General features: G+C 44.0%; 1 protein-coding gene across 1 annotated transcript in view; it reads right to left on the bottom strand.

The window, feature by feature from the left end:
- Positions 1-1,093: 1,093 nt before the first annotated feature.
- ano10a (anoctamin 10a) overlaps positions 1,094-20,098 on the bottom strand; it is a 43,496-nt gene continuing 24,491 nt past the window's right edge. The window contains exons 13-14 of the mRNA XM_080006027.1: positions 11,131-11,247; positions 1,094-2,255 (exon numbers count right to left, since the gene is read on the bottom strand). Of these exons, the coding sequence (XP_079862153.1) occupies positions 2,214-2,255; positions 11,131-11,247 (159 nt within the window). The 3' untranslated portion in view covers positions 1,094-2,213. The remainder of the gene's footprint in view (positions 2,256-11,130; positions 11,248-20,098) is intronic.

Genomic DNA, 20,098 nt, shown 5'->3' with positions numbered 1-20,098 from the left:
TTAATTGTTTTTTTTGATTTGTTTTTTTTTCAATTTCAAACCTGCCCAGCCTTTAAAATGGCCACATTGGACTGTAAAGGAGGATCAAAAAATACAAAAGCTTATCTTTTAGAGTTTTCTGTTAATGTCATTTGCTGGGGGTTTTTTTTCCTCTTTTTTGTCTTTTCAATTAAAAAAAAAACCCTGATGTGTGTAAATAGTTGTAAATATGGTGCTCTTAAAAAAAAACAAAAAACTAGAACAGGTGCATAGCTGTACAGTCATATAGCCTTATTATAATTAGTACCATGGGTGTCTCTTGAGGAAGAAAAAAAATGTAAAAAAATAAATATAAAAAAATCATGCACCGGGATACAATTCTACTCATAACGTGGAAGTCGCTGCCGAGCTGGACGCAGGTGAATGACATGTGCATGTGTTTCGATGTTCGACTTCCTTGCCGCTCTTGAGGAGAAGGATCGATGGCATGGGATCAACCCACAGAAATAATGTTACTGGACCAAGGCACCGCGTTCTGGCTAAAATGGTGTGTGTGTGTGTGTGTGTGTGTGTGTGTGTGTGTGTGTGTGTGTGTGTGTGTGTGTGTGTGTGTGTGTGTGTGTGTGTGTGTGTGTGTGTGTGTGTGTGTGTGTGTGTGTGGAGGTGATTGATTGATTGAGGTTGAAATGGCGGAATTATTCAGTGTATTATTCTGTAGTTGATACCTATTGTCAAACGTTACATATAGCTATGGTAATATCCAAAATAAAAAAAATGTTGTGGAAAACTCGTCTCATGAAAAATTGTCTGCGTCTTTATTTTTAAAATTGATTTATCTATCTATAGGCACTGATACTTTTGACATACTATTTGATGCATACTATGGTTTCGGACATGCTTAAAATGTAAACGAATACTAATTTTGCGTCCAAAATATTGACTTAGTTAAATGCTAGTTTCCCATCTTGGCTGCAGCAATGGTGAAAGGAGGTTAATATTTGCAAGGAACATATGTATGTCAGTTATTAAACACACTTCCCATTGCAACCGCAAAATGTAAGGACTTTATTTTCAACAGTGTAGTGGTCACATGGTCAGCTTCGTGACCCTCTCAGGGAGCATTATTATATTCACTGACATCATATTCATGGTATGAATATGATGTTGAGAAAATAATTAAAATCAGCTCCGAAAAGGTTGAGAGATGTAAAATAGATTGGTAGAGGGTGGGTTGTAGATCGCTGCTTTCCAGGCGGCTCTGCTGCCAGAGACTTGTTTCACGTCCAGAGAGGCGGAAGGTGTTGAAAGGCGGTCAGCAGTAACTTAACGGGAGCAGTAAAAGCTGAGAGCTAGGACACACTGTCTGGTGGAAAATAACCAGGAGTAAACAAACACCTAGTGGCTTCATTTGTAGGTCACCCCCCCCCCCAACCCAGACCTTATTAAAATGTTGTTTCCCATCAAGGCATACATTCAAAACAAGTCTTGTACTTATTTTAGATTTTATTTCATCCTATTTTTTTTGTCATCCCCCCCGCCCCACACTATTGTCAATATTGGTAATAATGTTGATCGGCGTCGCTTCTCAAGGCACCGTGAGGCGTTGGCGGAATATCCCCTCGGACAGTGGAAGCACGTAGCAAAGTAACAAACCTGTGAAGTTAATAAGGTGGATAAAGGCCGTAAAAAGATGGAAGGACGATCATTTAGCACTGTAGTGGATGTTATAGCAGCTGGATGATAAGCCAACACGTTCGTACGGACACTTTAGTTGCGTTTTTCGGTTGCTACAGCTGGAGGAGATCATCTTGAGGTGCAAAACTGGCAATGCCGACACTGCATTATCCTCAAATAACGTGAAGTACATTCAATCGATAGTCCCGCTGCGATAACCGTCTTAACACAGCAACACATTTAAACTAGTCGAGAGGGCCGTATTATATTCCGAATACAGGTTAAAGTCAAAGTTTTAAGTCAAAATATTGCAGGAAATACACAGCACACCCCTTAGCATAAACTCAGCAATCGTGGGAAAACAAAATCGAATGAACACCTTCCAAGGCCAATAACAAGGTTGTGTTTTAACTAGTGCAGACATCCATTTGCATATATTTTCTTCCATACACTAAATAATTTAGTCTACTGTACGTGAAGAGGCCTGAGGTGTGAGCAAAGTTTGGATTTGGTGTAAAGCGTCAGCAGCGTTCCTCCGCGGTCGTCTCGTCTCTTCTCACTCACTGGGTGGCCCGGCTCAACTCCGTGGCTTCCAGCATTTTCTGAAAGACAAGAGCGCCACAAGGGATGGATGCATTATTTCCAGTGTCACGGTGAATGATGGGAGTTTGAGGGCGGGTCAGGAGTGTTACCAGTGAAAGGGGAAAAAAGTTGTTGACATTCTTTTTTCATTTTCATAAACATTACAATTCGATTTTAAGGGCCGAAGACGGCCATGTCTGGAAGAAAGGAGACCGTGACGGAGAACCTACGTAGGTGCAGGGTCAGGGTTTGGGTGAGGCTACCCTTGGGTACGAGGTGGACGTAATTTCCTTGAATGGCGCATAGAAATATGGGGATATTGCAAGCACACGATAGTACTTGTCAAAGTTAAGATAAGCTTATATTCCTCCGAATGAAATGAAATCAGAGGACTTACCAAATACTCCCTAACACCCTGAGAACCCTTTCCATCCAATCATTTTAATTTGTACATTGGCTTCTACCATAGTTGTACCATTTTTGATGTACCTGTGTATATGTGTCTGTGTGTGGGGGGTCTCGAAAAGGTGCCATAGTGAAAGATTGGAAGCCCGGGGACTCTCTTCGCCTGCTGCTTAGAGAGATTATGGCCTTTTGTGGTGTACTTGGCCTCAAAGGAGGGGGGTCCTTTGAGGCCAAGGGCCCCTCCCTCCCTCCCTCCACCCTCTCTCTCTCCTTCCCCAGACGGCTGTCTTGGCCGACTTTACATCTTAATCAGTTAATTCCACTGCACCTCCGGCTACAAGACGCAAGAGCCAGCGAATTTGCGCTTGGATGAATTGTGTGAGGTCATCAGAGGGCCACGTCTCGAGGACTGTATTGTACTGAGGTAATGAGCATTGAGGGGTCAAATACATTTGGAAAAAATAAAAAAGACAGTGATGAATTCCCCGGGGTACGCTGAAGGACTCTTTGATTCTTTGGAAAGATCAGGAGGACGCAAAGGAAACAATATTACAGCATCTGGACGGCTGACAAAATGGAAGCGCTCTCTACAGCCTGGGCTGGTAGGTTATGAGGTGAAAGGGGGGATGGGTAGAGAGAGAGGGGGGGGGGGCCGAGGATAATAGTCAGCGTAAATAGGTTTAGACCACGCGGGTGGGCGTGGCTTCCTAAATGGAGGTCTCGATGTGATTGGCTGTATGTAAACGAGCGTATCTGACGACATCACGAGTATGAGGAAAGATGGTTTTGGTTCAACTTTAAGGCTCCTGATCATGTCCACCAGTAGCTGTGTGGTTGGTTTTGCACCAGCTCCCTTGGCGCCCAGGCAGTTTATTTTGATTATCTTAGACATCCCAAACTAACAGCAGTTTCTGGCTGGTGATGATGATCTTATTGGTCGTGCTCAACGTGCACATCTCTTTCCACTGATATGTCGGCATCGATCAGAGCAAACACACACAGCTCTGGAAAACCATGCATGAGTGGCACACACATAAGCACATGCTCTCTCTCTCTCTCTCTCTCTCTCTCTCTCTCTCTCTCTCTCTCTCTCTCTCTCTCTCTCTCTCTCTCTCTCTCTCTCTCTCTCTCTCTCTCTCTCTCTCTCTCTCTCTCTCTCTCTCTCTCTCTCTCTCTCTCTCTCTCTCTCTCTCTCTCTCTCTCTCTCTCTCTTTTTGTTTGTAGTTTGAAGTCTACATTTTGTGACCATGGTACACTGGAACCAGGGTTATTACAGCCATGAGCTACGCGATAAAATCCTTCTGTCAAGCCTGTGTGTGTGCGTGTGCAAGTAAATTGGGTTTGTGTTTGTGTGCGATTGTGTGGGCATGTGTATGCGTGTTAAGAAAACCCAGGAGTGATTGCTTGTCACAATCCATACTTTGCGCTTGAAAGGCTAGTGTGTGTGTGTGTGTGTGTGTCTGTGTGTGTGTGTGTGTCTGTGTGTGTGTGTGTGTGCGCAAGGTGTAGTCAGACAGTAATAACTTGTCAAAATCCAAGCTGCGTATGTACATGTGTGTGCACATATCTCATAGACTCTGTCAGAGGGTGATCATGCTAACTGTGCAACTCCAGAATCTCTGGGTGCAAGGTTACCCTTCCACCCGACGCAGTTTCGCAGTTTCCATCCATATACTGTATCACAACCCTGAGAAATGCTTCAGGAAGAACCATGAAAGCCACCCAGTCTTTCTATGTGTGTGTGTGTGTGTGTGTGTGTGTGTGCGTGCGTGCGTGCATGTTGGGAGACTATCATACAAAATCCCCGCCATCCAACACTGTAATGTAATTATTGGGTTAATATTGTTTGCAATTTCAGGAAGTATTACCCTGTTAAATTGACAGGAAAATGCACAGGGCATTGGAGGCTGTTGTTCTGTTGTTAAAAAAACTTGGATTTGGATTTGGATTTCCTGTAACTTGGGATTTTGATCAATTTGACTGGGAATTGTTATTTGTAAATCCCTGTCTGAATCACTGTGCCTCCCAAAAAGAAAAGAAAATCATTAACAATTAAAAAACATGAATTAACAAACTCTCTCTGCTATTACAGCCAGTCTGGATGAGGCTGAACTATTCATTTTGTTAAATTCCTGAAGCCATGCCAGGTGAGTTGGGCAGAGGCGGGGGATGACAGTTTTGCTGTCGGGAACCCATTTTCTTCATTTGAAGACACTCCAGTGTTGCTCTGGCAGGGTGCTTTGGGTCGCTGTCATGCTGAAAGACAAACATCCACCTCAATTTAGGCTTTCTAGCAGAGGGAAGCAGGTTTTTTTATCCAGGATCTTTCTGGATTGTTCACCATTCATCTTCCCATCAACCCTGACCAGACTGGCAGTCCCTGCTGCTGGAACGTGTCCCCATAACATGATGCTGCCATCACCATTCTTTAAAGTGGACATCTTACCTGGCTTATGTGCAGTGTTCGATTCAACCATCCGACCACAACACTTCCTGTCACATCTTTGCAAATTCTTTACAGAGAAGGAATGTTTTTATTTTTTTATTTGAATTTTCCTCTTCCTTGCTACTCTCCCATAAAGGCTCTTTTTGTGCAAGGCCTCAGAGGTTGTTGTGCCAGTTGACAGTTAATCGTCACAGTAACCTCTATAACAAGTGCCATTCTTGTTTGGTGGTAAGTGAGTGAATACTTCTAAAAAATAGATTTAAAAAGTGAATACTTTTAAAATCTCATTTTTTTCCATTTTTTTTTTTAACTCTGTAATAAATTGTTGTAAGGATTTGGACTAACTTCCATTATCCTTAGTTTGCCTGGGTAACTGTCTTTCTGACCATCTATTTCCATGTCTGAAGCATTGTACGTGACTTTTTTGTCTTGCTTTATTACCTCTCCAGATACTAGATATTGTTTCTCCAGATACTTGTGTTTTCTTGACTGTCAAACCTAGGATACCCTGAGCGGGACACACTGTCCTCCGCTACAGCTTCATTATGAGGACCCTTTGCAAAAATGGCAACAGCTCTGATATAAGATTGTTATACTATCTGTTGTCAGGCTTTTAGTGAGGTCATGGAAGGAAAGTGAGTAACGTGGAAAGTTATATTGATGTTTAACAATAAAAACCCCAGGCTTCCTTCTTGAGAGCCTTGGAGAATCACACTCCCAATACAAGCTTTAACGTTAGAGCAGCGGTTCCCAACCTTTTTGGACTCGCGGCCCACTTGGAAATCCCAAAAGAGTTTGCAGCCCACATCCGATCAGAAGTAATACTGGAGCCAAACAGTGCGTTCTCAGAGGACGTATATTTTAACAATCATATGCATTCTCATACCTACAGTGCAGTAGTGGGGAAAACAAAAAAAGAGGTGGGTTAAAACTAACCTTATATCTACGGAACCTTCACGTAATGTCCGCAACGTAAAAAAATAACAATAAGAGGAGCACATTAATATGAACTCACCTCATGAGAAGGCTGATGTTGCACGGCAGACATCAAATGCTGACGTCTGGCTTAAAGGACGACAGTCTCAGGCAAAGATATGGCTCAACATTCAGTTTATTCCTGTATTTTGTCCTCAATGCCACAAGCGCCGAAAAGCCAGTCGGACAGAGAAACGTCGTCCGGAAAGGCACCAGAAAGCGCACAGCTCTGTTGGACAGATCAGGATCCTCAGAAGCAACATGAAGTGAAAAGTTTGTCAGGTACTTCTGGGAGGAAGCCAGTTTCAATGCGCTGTCGCAGGAGAGATCCACAAGACCGTGCTTCTCTTTTGCGCTCAGGCCTGCGAGGGTCTCGTCACTGGCTGGCAAAGGGGTTTTCCATCCAGCTGCACTGCACATCTGGGATAGGGAAGTATTGTTTGTCTGCAGCATGGTCGTCAAACCGTGCAGGTGCTCTTTGACATGATTGATCACGGTGAGGGGGAAGCCCCATTTCTTCCTTTGTCAAAAAATCAGACAGATTCTCAAACGAGTCAAAGTTTGACCAGTCAACTCGCCTGGCCCACATATCCATTTTCCATAAAAAGCTGAACCTTTCCTTTTTGTTTGACAGGCAGGACTGTCCCGCCTGTCTGATCCATTTTGATTATCACCTCAAGTTCAAAAATGTACAGGCGCACGTCGATCGTGGTCCGGCTTGGACGTAGTACGTACCATAAGTTCCTATCTGTCAGTGACGATGCATTTTTGAAGGTTTTAAGGAAAAATACCATAAAACTGTTATTATTTTTTTTACATTTAAAAACGTTTTTGTAATCAAAAATTATTATTGTTTTTTTTTTTTTTTTATAAAATCGATGTGTTTTGGTGTGGGTCGCGGCCCATAGGTTGGGAATCACTTTGTTAGACTATCAAATTATTAGCAGCTCAGAAATAAACAGATAACTTTAGGTCCAATGGGTAAACTGTGAAAACACAAGGCCATAGCAGACAAACCCAGTCAACAAGCTAATGTGATCAAACCACAACCAGAGCTACTTACCGTCCGGGATGCAGGCTCTACACAAAACCAAGAGACCACAGAACAATGCATATCAGCCCGAGGATTGACTCATATTGGCTGGCACAACAAGAAGTTAATGAAATGCGCCCACAAATGGGAGGTTCCAATAAAAAAACAAAACAATACTGCTGTGCGGTACAATTACTCTCTTCAGCATTGGTAGCACTTTTCATGTGGGTTGAGAAATGGTCTGGAGGCAGCGCCAAATGTGTGTGAAGCAAACTGCACGGTAATCACGCCTTTACCCGGGCCCCTGCTTCGGCAAAATACAAGGGGCACGTGCCCATCCAGCGGAGAGCAGGAGATGAGAAAAAGACGATCAGTGAAAACCAGCTCACAGAAGCACTCAGCCCTGTCAGTCGCTTTCAAACAGATGGCTCCAGAGCCAGAGCGAGGGAATGGTGGTTGGTATATCGATAATTCACATTTGTATTGAGAAAAGTGCTCTGGGAGACACGTCAGGGGCTCTACTTCTGAATACTTAGTGGAAGGCTATTGGGACTGTTAGTGTCCGTGAGCACACGGTCCCTGCTCGGGACTTGACTGGCCTGTTTCTGTTTGAGAGTTCCCGAGGGAGTTCAAGCACAGAACCATGCAGACGTTTGATTCATTGGCAGTGATGAATGATTGGAAACGGTATGAGCTTCCTGCTCCATTGAAGTCTATGATAAATGGCACGAAATTCATCTGTTTGATAACAGCTGAAACTCTTCTATACATTTCTAAAAACTAAAAAAAGTGTTCTTTTTTTTTTCCTTTGTTATTTATTATCATGTTGTTATTCTATTTTGTTATCCCACCAATTTTCAAACCCAGAGAAATCTTTAATTTTAATATAGGTAAGGGGCCGTTTTATTAAGTTGCCTAATGGCGTCATATCCCCTTTACCTTTACTTGCTATTAGTTCCAGGAAAAACACTGGGTGATATGTCAACGAGTAAGGAAGGGACTGGACAAAGTAGCTAACATTAGCTAGTTACAGTATTGTACTATTGTTTGTATTGCTCTATTACTCTACTAACTATTGTTTGATGGAGCGCGATTATTTATTGTCGTTTGCTGCGTTTTCTGTTGGTGAAGCTGTCGCCATAAAGCGCAAGCCTATGGGTGAACACCCAAGATCCCACGCTACTTCCCAACGTCATCAAACTCCATCTTCTGTTATTGTTTTGATTGCAAGACCCCGAGCAGAAATTACATATTGTACCTTTGACTAGAAATACTTCTAGGTGAGGAGAGACGTTTCTATCAGTCTTGCTGATGCAGAATTCAAGTTGAAGTGTTTACACTATAAGCCCTCTGGAGGGCAAGTGGGGCCAATTCAATGAAACATCAGTGGAAGAGGATGTCCACTGGATAACCTCAGTGAAGTTCTCGCTGGCACTTGTGGTGGTTCCCATTTTAGAGCTGGTTTATGGAGATTTGACAGCACAACCTGAGGTTCTCTATGAAGTTGTTTAGCTGGGCTGGACTGCTGAGTGTAGCCCCCTTATTGACACAAGGGGTTTCACATTAGATCCTGGGTATTATTGTACACATGTCGGCCCTATGAATGTAACCTGCACAGAGAAACTGCAAAACAATACCCCTCATACTAGCTTAGAACACATACACACACACACACACACGCAAATCTTACTCTACACAAGACACTACCAGACCGGGGTCTGTGGGGCAGGAGGGGTGCGAGACTTGGGTTCAATATGCTTAGATGGCTCCCCCCCCACAACCCGGAATTTTAACTGCATACACAAACAGCACACATTGAGCACTGGGGTTTCCTGGGTGGCTGGGGGCCACCAAGTGGGACGCCCTGCCGGCTGTTGGCAGACGGTCCCACCCAGTGGCTCCTGGAAGCTTGCCCCTGGTGCTGGGTACTGGGCAGGACTCTGGGCCTGGCGGGACTCGCTTTTGCATGGGAGTTGCTGGTGGTCCTGCTGGCTTGCCCACAGGGCGGGGGGGTCATGGCGGGGTGCCGGTCTGTCGTCCGCAGTACCCGGCTCAAGGCCTGTGGTCCGTGCCGCATGCCCGTGGCCCGGATTCTGCACCTGCGAGTGCATCTCATGCCTGCACATGGGGGTGGGTTGTATGTGTGCGTTTCAGGAGTGCAGGGACTGGTTTGTGCACCTTGGTGTCACGCGTGGGTGTTGTTTCCCAGGCTCCCAGCTTCTCTATGGGTTGGGGGGGTCTTCTGTGGCTGCCTTGCATTGTGCCCAGAACTTTCTTGATTTCCGCTGCTTGGAGGCACTTCTGACCCCACACACCAGAACTAATGGGGCCAAGTCCCACGCATTCACCGGTGGACACACACACACACACACATCACAGGTACACACACTACCAGAATCTGCCTCAAACACACCCCTGATTACATCCTTCATCCTTCTCCCTTTCTCTCATTTACTGCCTTTACTTTAGCTATCACAGGAAGAGGCCATGTGCTCGAATTGTTGTTCCAATTTTCCTGGACTTAATAAATCATGTCTTGTCTTATACATGTTGTCGTCTGATGTTACTATGTTTATTTTTTGTCAAGTACATATTGTTGTTTGTCTCTATGTTTATCTGTCTCACCCATGGTTATTCTCCCTCCCCCTCTTGGAGGAGTAATGATGATTAGGTGTTTATAAATCAAAACATGGCGAGATCGTTCTGCAATGGCAAACTAATACTTTGTGTTGTATACTGAGCCTGCTGACAGCATACCACAGAAAAAGAAAAAGAAACTGGAAAACAAACTTTAAAGCTTCAAATCTAGAGGCTGTTGAGCATATGCTTATCCGACTAGTCCTTGAGTTCAACTAGTGGACCAACTCTGTAGTACCGTACCAATATTTTTTTTTATTTCTTTTTTATTAATCATTTCCGAATCTTCCTTCCATTTACTCCAAGACTTCAATGCAGCGGGACCCGGGAATTTTAAACGGCATTTTAAACGCTCTGTGACATCACTGGCGCAAGGCATGAATAAGCTAAAAGAGACAAAATATCTGAGACCTCCCGCCCCCACCTAAACAAAACCCAGCACATCTCCAAACACAAAGGGCAGTTAAACAGCGTTCTGAGCAGCAGCGGTACCAACAGCTGGGGGGGGGGGGGGGGGCAAGCTCGCCTTTTGGGTCCATTAAGTGATCAGGACAAGATAAGAAGATTGATGAGGCAGGATAATACACGTGCAGTGATAATACTGATGAGGCTTTCAAAACCTCCATCAACTCGGTCATCAGTGTGACCGAAGCCTCTGTGATGTGGGTCACTGAGGCGCGACGCCGCTCTCGGTGGAGGACGACTAACTGGCTAATGGTTTCACTCGGGTCCCGCTATTGTCTGTTGTTAGGCAAACCGAGCGACAGAGTGAATATGACTCCGTGCCGGAGAGTCAGTCTTTGTAAACCGCGCCACTGGCTGCCAGTAAACTGCTTGCGTTTAGAAAGCCAATTACTGTGGAGCGTGGCGATGTTTTGATTTGAACTGACTCATCAGCTTCTTAAAAAGGGCACAAGTAACACTGCCACTTTAAAATATGTGTCAGGATGCTGTTATACAATATAATCAACACTAACCACTTACTGTATACAATGTAAATGTAATTGATATGTCATCTATACTGTATACATATGTGCAGATAACGCAAAATAATGCAGAGGTAGAACATTATACATAACTAATGTTATGAGATTTTATTTATTTTTTTCCAAGGTGTCATGTTAGAAAAAAAGGTATGATAATAAAAAATCTAAATTATAAATTGGTGGATGTTTTCATACAACATTTTAACATGCCCCCCATGTATTGTATGAGAGCAGAAAACAGTTTAAGACAGACAGACAGACAGACAGACAGACAGACAGACAGACAGACAGACAGACAGACAGACAGATAGATAGATAGATAGATACGTAGATAGATACGTAGATAGATAGATAGACAGATAGACAAATAGACAGATAGATAGATAGATAGATAGATAGATAGATAGCCTTACCTTCTTCTTGAGGGCCTCCAAAGATTCAAACTCCAGTCGAGATAGTTTGGTCTGGATGTGCTTGGGCACGTCTGGGATAACAAATGTCAGGATGAACTTGAGTGCCAGCAGCCCATGCTGAAACCACAAAGAAAAAAACACAACAGGTTGATAAACAGGAAGTCAGACTTTCCAAATCTTTACCCCTGGATCATGCAACAGGTCCTAGTATTGTTCCTCAGTTAAGGTCCTGGGTTAGGAAATATACTATATATACAGTGGGGCAAAAAAGTATTTAGTCAGCCACCAATTGTGCAAGTTCTCCCACTCATAAAGATGAGAGAGTCCTGTAATTTTCATCATAGGTACACTTCAACTATGAGAGACAGAATGGGGGGAAAGAATCCAGGAACTCACATTGTAGGATTTTTAATGAATTCATTGGTAAATTCCTTGGTAAAATAAGTATTTGGTCGCCTACAAACAAGCAAGATTTCTGGCTTTCACAGACCTGTAACTTTTTCTTTAAGAGGCTCCTATGTCCTCCACTCGTTACCTGTATTAATGGCACCTGTTTGAACTCGTTATCAGTATAAAAGACACCTGTCCACAACCTCAAACAGTCACACTCCAAACTCCACTATGGCCAAGACCAAAGGGCTGTCAAAGGACACCAGAAACAAAATTGTAGACCTGCACCAGGCTGGGAAGACTGAATCTGCAATAGGTAAGCAGCTTGTTGTGAAGAAATCAACTGTGGGAGCAATTATTAGAAAATGGAAGACATACAAGACCACTGATAATCTCCCTCGATCTGGGGCTCCACGCAAGATCACACCCCGTGGGGTCAAAATGATCAGCAAACATCCCAGAACCACACGGGGGGACCTATTGAATGACCTGCAGAGAGCTAGGACCAAAGTAACAAAGGCTACCATCAGTAACACACTACGCCGCCAGGGACTCAAATCCTGCAGTGCCAGACGTGTCCCCCTGCTTAAGCCAGTACATGTCCAGGCCCGTCTTAAGTTTGCTAGAGAGCATTTGGATGATCCAGAAGAGGATTGGGAGAATGTCATATGGTCAGATGAAACCAAAATAGAACTTTTTAGTAAAACCTCAACTTGTCGTGTTTGGAGGAGAAAGAAAGCTGAGTTGCATCCAAAGAACACCATATCTACTGTGAAGCATGGGGGTGGAAATATCATGCTTTGGGGCTGTTTTTCTGCAAAGGGACCAGGACGACTGATCCGTGTAAAGGAAAGAATGAATGGGGCCGTGTATCATGAGATTTTGAGTGAAAACCTCCTTCCATCAGCAAGGGTATTGAAGATGAAACGTTGCTGGGTCTTTCAGCATGAGAATGATCCCAAACACACCGCCCGGCCAGCGAAAGAGTGGCTTCGTAAGAAGCATTTCAAGGTCCTGGAGTGGCCTAGCCAGTCTCCAGATCTCAACCCCATAGAAAATCTTTGGAGGGAGTTGAAAGTCTGTGTTGCCCAGCGACAGCCCCAAAACATCACTGTTCTAGAGGAGATCTGCATGGAGGAATGGGCCAAAATACCAGCAACAGTGTGTGAAAACCTTGTGAAGACTTACAGAAAACGTTTGACCTCTGTCATTGCAAACAAAGGGTATATAACAAAGTATTGAGATTAACTTTTGTTGTTGACCAAATACTTATTTTCCACCATAATTTGCAAATAAATTCTTTAAAAATCAGACAATGTGATTTTCTGGATTTCTTTTTCTCATTTTGTCTCTCATAGTCGAAGTGTACCTATGATGAAAATAACAGGCCTCTCTCATCTTTTTAAGTGGGAGAACTTGCACAATTGGTGGCTGACTAAATACTTTTTTGCCCCACTGTATATATATATATTCATACATACATACATACAAACATAGAAACAGAAACAGAAGAAACAGTTTATACATACATATAAAAACATAAAACATGTATGTGGCAGAAGAGGGGGCGTGGTTAAGTCACGTCTGCAAGTGACGGGGGCTGGCTTGGCGCTGGCTCTGCCCGATCAGCCTGAGTGTGAGTTTTTCACAATATGTCCCCTTTAAGACACAGAGACATAACTCAATTTCGTTTCTGTCCTTCATAGGACACTGTCAAGTGGCAAATGAAAACAAACGAGAAAAGGCTTGACTGAGTGGAACGTCGGCTCAGAGAAGACAACCTCTTCGTCCTATGCCTCCAGACAAGACGTCAAAAGGTTGAGCTTAATTACAGTAAAGCCTTCCCAGCATCCTACTGGGTTAGTCATTGACTAATATCCTTATTAAATAATAACGACAACACAATCAAGTGTTGAGCTGATACCAACAATCAGATCCAATTAAAGGATGTGGAAGTTTTTACCATAAAAAAAAATGAAAAAAAAAAAAAATCAGTCAGGGATAAAGCAATATTGAGAAGGACATTAAAAATGCATATCCAGTCAGAGTTCTGAATAAACAACAGCTCCCATGAATATTCACCAACAGTGGCACGCAGGGGTGAAGGGCTGAGGACGAATGCTCTTTATCTCTTAGTACTGTATGGTTTCAGGGTAACATGGACGTATTTATCGATCATTTGACTTTACCTCGACAGAATTCCATACACAACGCTCACTTTTACCAGAAGCTTCTGTGGTCGCCGTGTGGAGAACCAAGACCTTCTTTCGACCTTTGTTTTTTTCATGACAAAAAGCAATGGGAGTCAATGGAGAGTGTTAAAGGTGGGTGGCATTTGTTCTACAAACCTTCCATATTGCTTTTAATTCCAGAAATTATAGTGGCGTTGTTGTATGTTGTTCTCAGTGTTTCAAGTCTCCTTTTACAGAGATCCAGGAAACTCAAGAAACCGAGCCAGGTCAGACCCCCCCCCCCCCCCCCACACACACACACACACACACTTAAAATCTGTATCTGCATGCAACACAAGCACACATACTATACACACACAACCCTCACTGACTGACTGATACACACAACTGTTGCAGCCCATTTGGAGGTCTGCCAACTATCCTCAACTCCTGTGATTTAACCCTTCTTTTCTCATCAGAGTAATGGATTCCCGCATGCTTGGCGTAACGGATGGTGGAGCGAGAAAGTAGATCAGAAGTCATGCATTATTCGGAAGAAAATGCATTTAGCTAAGCGCGTTTTAGCTAAGCGGTCTGGACCGTGATGGTGTCTATATGCTTCTTAATGGCTTAGGGAAAATAAATGGCTGATTGTATTTGCAAGAAGTTCTCTCAACAAAATATTAGCTACAGTAGAGGGGACAAAAGTGAAGGAAAGGCCAAAGGTCCATTTTTTCAAGGACTCCAAAGGTGTAGTAATGCCACTCAAGTTATAGTCAGTTCCACTGGAGAACAGGCCAAAGGGTCCAAAGAAATACCCTGCATCAGTGGCTGGTCACATTGATTGAAATAGAAAGAATAAACCTGACAGCCTTTAGCTATATGAAAAAAAGGGTTATTCAAGGCTAATTTATATTGTATGCTATTCTGCCTTGAGACTCTGAGAGAAGCTGGCCAAGATTAAAAAACCTGTGAAGGGACCTTTATAGTAACTTAGTATAAAAAAAGGAAGGTGAACTGTTCCCTTTCTTTCCAAGGACAAGTACTGACAGGTCTATAAATCCAGCCCCGATGGGATGCGGTGAATGCCGAAACGACCAGATTGAGAACGTATGCTGGTTGTCTTGTTGATATTCAGAGTGTGTAGACCTGGCGATAGAATCGGACTTGAAAGAGCTACCTCCATTCTCCTCATGGAAAATGCGGTTGTCGTTGGTAATCGAATAATGCAGATTATCACCAATGTCAAGTTACTGGCTAGCATCAATAACGGAAAGTGAAAGTGAATTTGGCAACAAAGCGAAGCTAAGTGTTGAGGTGGAGGATTGCCGACATTTCTTGATATCTGCAAAGAAGCATAGCCAGTCTGAGGACATTTTAATTCAAGGTGAGTGGGCGTGCCAGCTTTCATGATCACGTGTCTTTTTGCCGAGTATATTTCTAACATGAGCTTGTCATATTTTGGTGCTAAATCAATTATTTGTCACTCTGGAATCAAAAATTACAACAGGGTGCCCCATTAGAAGCCAAATTGTAAGAACATATGCAAAGTAGCCTTCAATGTGAAGCTTGCCGCCTCGCTCGCTCTGTTCATTCACAAAGGCCCCACGTGTGGTGGAAAGCAGTCTGATGGATAACAAGGTATTAAAGAGCACGGTGATAAACAGCAAACCGGGGAGCTCGTCCATGTCATACCTGCTTTACAGCCCTTGGATCACATCTGTCTCCCTGAGAAAGCGGCTAAAGTAAAAACAGAATGACTAAATTGACATGGATCATGGGACCCTGGTGCCACTGCTGTATGTGCCACTCAGTATTCAGTGCTTCATGCTGTTGCCATGGCACTCCTTCACTGTTAATTGGAAAAATTTGCATTTCAATCCAACTGATGAGGAACTACTAGTGCTGCCATTTCATCTGCAAGCAGCATGAGCGGAATTCTTAATCGGAACTCGCGCTCTCTGGGAAACATGAAGAAAAATAATAATAATAATAATAATATATATATATATATACATACACACACAGTATAGATATACACACACACACACACACACACACACACACACACACACACACACACACACACACACACACACACGTGCAATGACTATGCAAATGACTACCTCATTTGCATATAGACATATGACCTAGCCACAGATTTGCCTTGGATGGATTTGCAAAGCAGTCCATGAATGTTGACAAAACTTTCTGAGAGAACTTGACATAACATACATACATACATTTAACATAGTGAGTTGCACGTAACCCAAATGAAACAGATAATGCTAAACAGTTAGCATGTCAATATGCTATACTTTGTCAATATGTTATACTTTGTATCAATTTGTATTTTGGCAGCAACCTGGCAGCCATGCTAAGTATTACTACGAAGACTCAACAACAATGGCTGTGCTCAGAGAACATTCACATTTACAAGAGGAAGAGCATCTGGTTGCCGTTTTAATGTTCAAAGAATTACTTCATTGATCCAGTGGGAAAATATGTCCTCTGCATTTCACCCATCCTAACTCCCGGGGACCAACTCCAGATGTTGAGGCAACATCTTGGTCAAGGGCATCCCCAGGAGTGAGAACCTGACATGCTGGAGAAGCTGGAGCCCCCACAAGAAACCCCGCAAACATGGGGATAATGTGCACATTCCACACAGAAAGGCCCCAGTAGCGTTTGAATGGGATTATTTATGTACAGGTACTCCTCACTTGACGACCGAGTTCCGTTCCTAGCACCAGGTCGTTATGTCAATTGGTCGATAAGCCAGGACCCGTGTTATTTCACGGTAAGGGGGCGTGGCCGTTGTGAACACTAGTGTAGTGAATACTGACAGACTGTGTGAACGACACTGAGACTGAGAACGGTGATGAGATGCATACAGTATATATAGTAAATATAGTATATACAGTATATACAGTATTGTGGCAGTTTCGCCACCACACGCCACCCAAGGGGCGTTTTCAGGGACCTCCGGCACAGAGAATGGGGGGGTTGTAAACACCAGTTCATTGTAGAGATGAGACTAGGTGGAATTAACCAGGTGCAGATGGAACATGACACAGGACTCCCATCCTGAATGAGTGTGTGGATGGGACCTGGTGCTTTTTAGCCCAACCAACCAGCATCAGGTGTGGCTCCTCAAGCCATCCCATCCACCACAAGTATATATAGTATATATGGTGTATATAGAATATACAGTGGGGCAAAAAAAGTATTTAGTCAGCCACCAATTGTGCAAGTTCTCCCACTTAAAAAGATGAGAGAGGCCTGTAATTTTCATCATAGGTATACCTCAACTATGAGAGACAGAATGGGGGGAAAGAATCCAGGAAATCACATTGTAGGATTTTTAATGAATTAATTGGTAAATTCCTCGGTAAAATAAGTATTTGGTCACCTACAAACAAGCAACTTTTTCTTTAAGAGGCTCCTCTGTCCTCCACTCGTTACCTGTATTAATGGCACCTGTTTGAACTCGTTATCAGTATAAAAGACACCTGTCCACAACCTCAAACAGTCACACTCCAAACTCCACTATGGCCAAGACCAAAGAGCTGTCAAAGGACACCAGAAACAAAATTGTAGACCTGCACCAGGCTGGGAAGACTGAATCTGCAATAGGTAAGCAGCTTGTTGTGAAGAAATCAACTGTGGGAGCAATTATTAGAAAATGGAAGACATACAAGACCACTGATAATCTCCCTCGATCTTGGGCTCCACGCAAGATCTCACCCCGTGGGGTCAAAATGATCACAAGAACGGTGAGCAAACATCCCAGAACCACACGGGGGGACCTAGTGAATGACCTGCAGAGAGCTGGGACCAAAGTAACAAAGGCTACCATCAGTAACACACTACGCCGCCAGGGACTCAAATCCTGCAGTGCCAGACGTGTCCCCCTGCTTAAGCCAGTACATGTCCAAGCCCGTCTGAAGTTTGCTAGAGAGCATTTGGATGATCCACAAGAGGATTGGAAGAATGTCATATGGTCAGATGAAACCAAAATATAACTTTTTGATAAAAACTCAACTTGTCGTGTTTGGAGGAGAAAGAAAGCTGAGTTGCATCCAAAGAACACCATACCTACTGTGAAGCATGGGGGTGGACACATCATGCTTTGGGGCTGCGTTTCTGCAAAGGGACCAGGACGACTGATCCGTGTAAAGAAAAGAATGAATGGGGCCATGTATCGTGAGATTTTGAGTGAAAACCTCCTTCCATCAGCAAGGGCATTGAAGATGATACGTGGCTGGGTCTTTCAGCATGACAATGATCCCAAACACACCGCCTGGCGGGAGTGGGAGTGGCTTCGTAAGAAGCATTTCAAGGTCCTGGAGTGGCCTAGCCAGTCTCCAGATCTCAACCCCATAGAAAATCTTTGGAGGGAGTTGAAAGTCCGTGTTGCCCAGCGACAGCCCCAAAACATCACTGCTCTAGAGGAGATCTGCATGGAGGAATGGACCAAAATACCAGCAACAGTGTGTGAAAACCTTGTGAAGACTTAAAGAAAACGTTTGACCTCTGTCATTGCAAACAAAGGGTATATAACAAAGTATTGAGATGAACTTTTGTTATTGACCAAATACTTATTTTCCACCATAATTTGCAAATAAATTCTTTAAAAATCAGACAATGTGATTTTCTGGATTTTTTTTCTCATTTTGTCTCTCATAGTTGAGGTTTACCTATGATGAAAATAACAGGCCTCTCTCATCTTTTTAAGTGGGAGAACTTGCACAATTGGTGGCTGACTAAATACTTTTTTGCCCCACTGTATAGTGTATATAGAATATATAGTATATATAGTGTACTGTATATAGTATACTGTATAAAGGGTGATGCGCAATGAGATGCTTGACGCTGAGACGCCGCGAACACAGTGCGCACCTCGTGGTAGTGTACGCAGTGTGCGATACAGACTGGTCAGAGAGCTGGTCGTAAGTCTGAACGGTCGTTAAACAGGTAGGTCCTTAAGTGAGGAGTACCTGTATTAATAAACCAGGGTGTTTTATAAACTGTTAAAACAGGGACATTGCATATTTCAAAGATTCCCCAGGACTTGGGAAACCAACTGAAGCTCAGGACTATCCCAGAGTAACCAGAGTTACTTGTAGCTTTGGCACCACAGTTCTGTGGAGGAGGAGTAGCCCGTTAGGGGCTCCTGTTGGTATATATCCAACCCGGCGTAGTGTAACTACTGAAATTCATCATGTTCACTCACTTCAGCCAATCAGGATGGAGCAGCAGAGCCTATTTGAGCCCTGGAAGTGCCCCCCCCCCCCGTCCTCTGAAACCAATTCAGCAAGCGTGATGGGGATCCATGAATAACCAACGGTTACGGCGTCGCTCCTGACGAGTGGCATCCCACCCACCATCAGGTCCAAATCTGTGGCCAATGGTGGTGAGGGCATAGGGATCTCCAGGCGAGCCGCAGCGGAGGCGAGGAGGCCGAAGAAATCCGCCCCGGTAGGACTGGATCTGTAGTTTCCTTGAGACGGTGTGCGCCGATGCGATGGAGGCATGGTCCTCATCGAGCCGCTCGCCGCTGGGCTTGAAGGGAGGTGAAGGAGAAGGAGGCTGGGAAAAGATGTCCCCCCGTCTACGATGAGGGGTTCATCGTCCTCCCTAACGGTGGTGTGGGGCGGTGACAGCGCCCTCATCTCCACAGTGGTTTGGCCCGTCGACACAAGGTTTGTAAAAAACTCACTTCGGCCGACCCACATGGGCGTCACCTGCTAGTGTCAGCCGCTCACAAAAACAGGTGGCCATTGTTGGAAGAACAGCCAATTCAAGACACAGTAATACCCCACGATGGTGATCTTGAACTTGGACTTGAAACTTGAAAATACGGTGAGTGCTCATGCATATCAGTCGTTGCTAAATCGGAGAAGAGGACGAGGGGCACTTCCGGGCAGGATTGCCAGGTCTGTTTGACAAAACCAGCGTAATGGCTAATCAAAACCTGTGGAAATCCAAGTGGGGGGTCCATACTTTTTCGTTCAATACCCTTCCATACATCATCCTCAGCGCCATTTTTAATTATTTTTCTTTTTATTCATACCTATTATTCAAGTGATTTGCATGCAAAATAGGTCTACTCAACCCGTGGCAACACTTCAAAAATAGCCCAATTCCACAGGAAAACTGCGGCCCTGGTAACACTGCTCCCAGGGTTCATATAGGCTATGATGCTCCATCCTGATTGGCTAAAGCGAGTGCATGTGATGAATTCCAGTAGTTCCGCTACGCAGGGTTGGATGTATACCAGTAGGAGCGTAGCCCCTAAGGGGCGGAGCCTCCTGACTTAGAACCAGAACAATTGCCCCTCCTACATGAAGGCTCATAATCATGAACCTGCTCCTAGAGGTTTAAAGCGTAGTCAGAATGACAAA

Source organism: Zeus faber, assembly GCF_960531495.2.
Source record: "Zeus faber genome assembly, chromosome: 8".
Taxonomy (NCBI): domain Eukaryota; kingdom Metazoa; phylum Chordata; class Actinopteri; order Zeiformes; family Zeidae; genus Zeus; species Zeus faber.
Note: the sequence above shows the minus strand (reverse complement) of the source record. Positions and strands in the feature narration are given on the sequence as shown.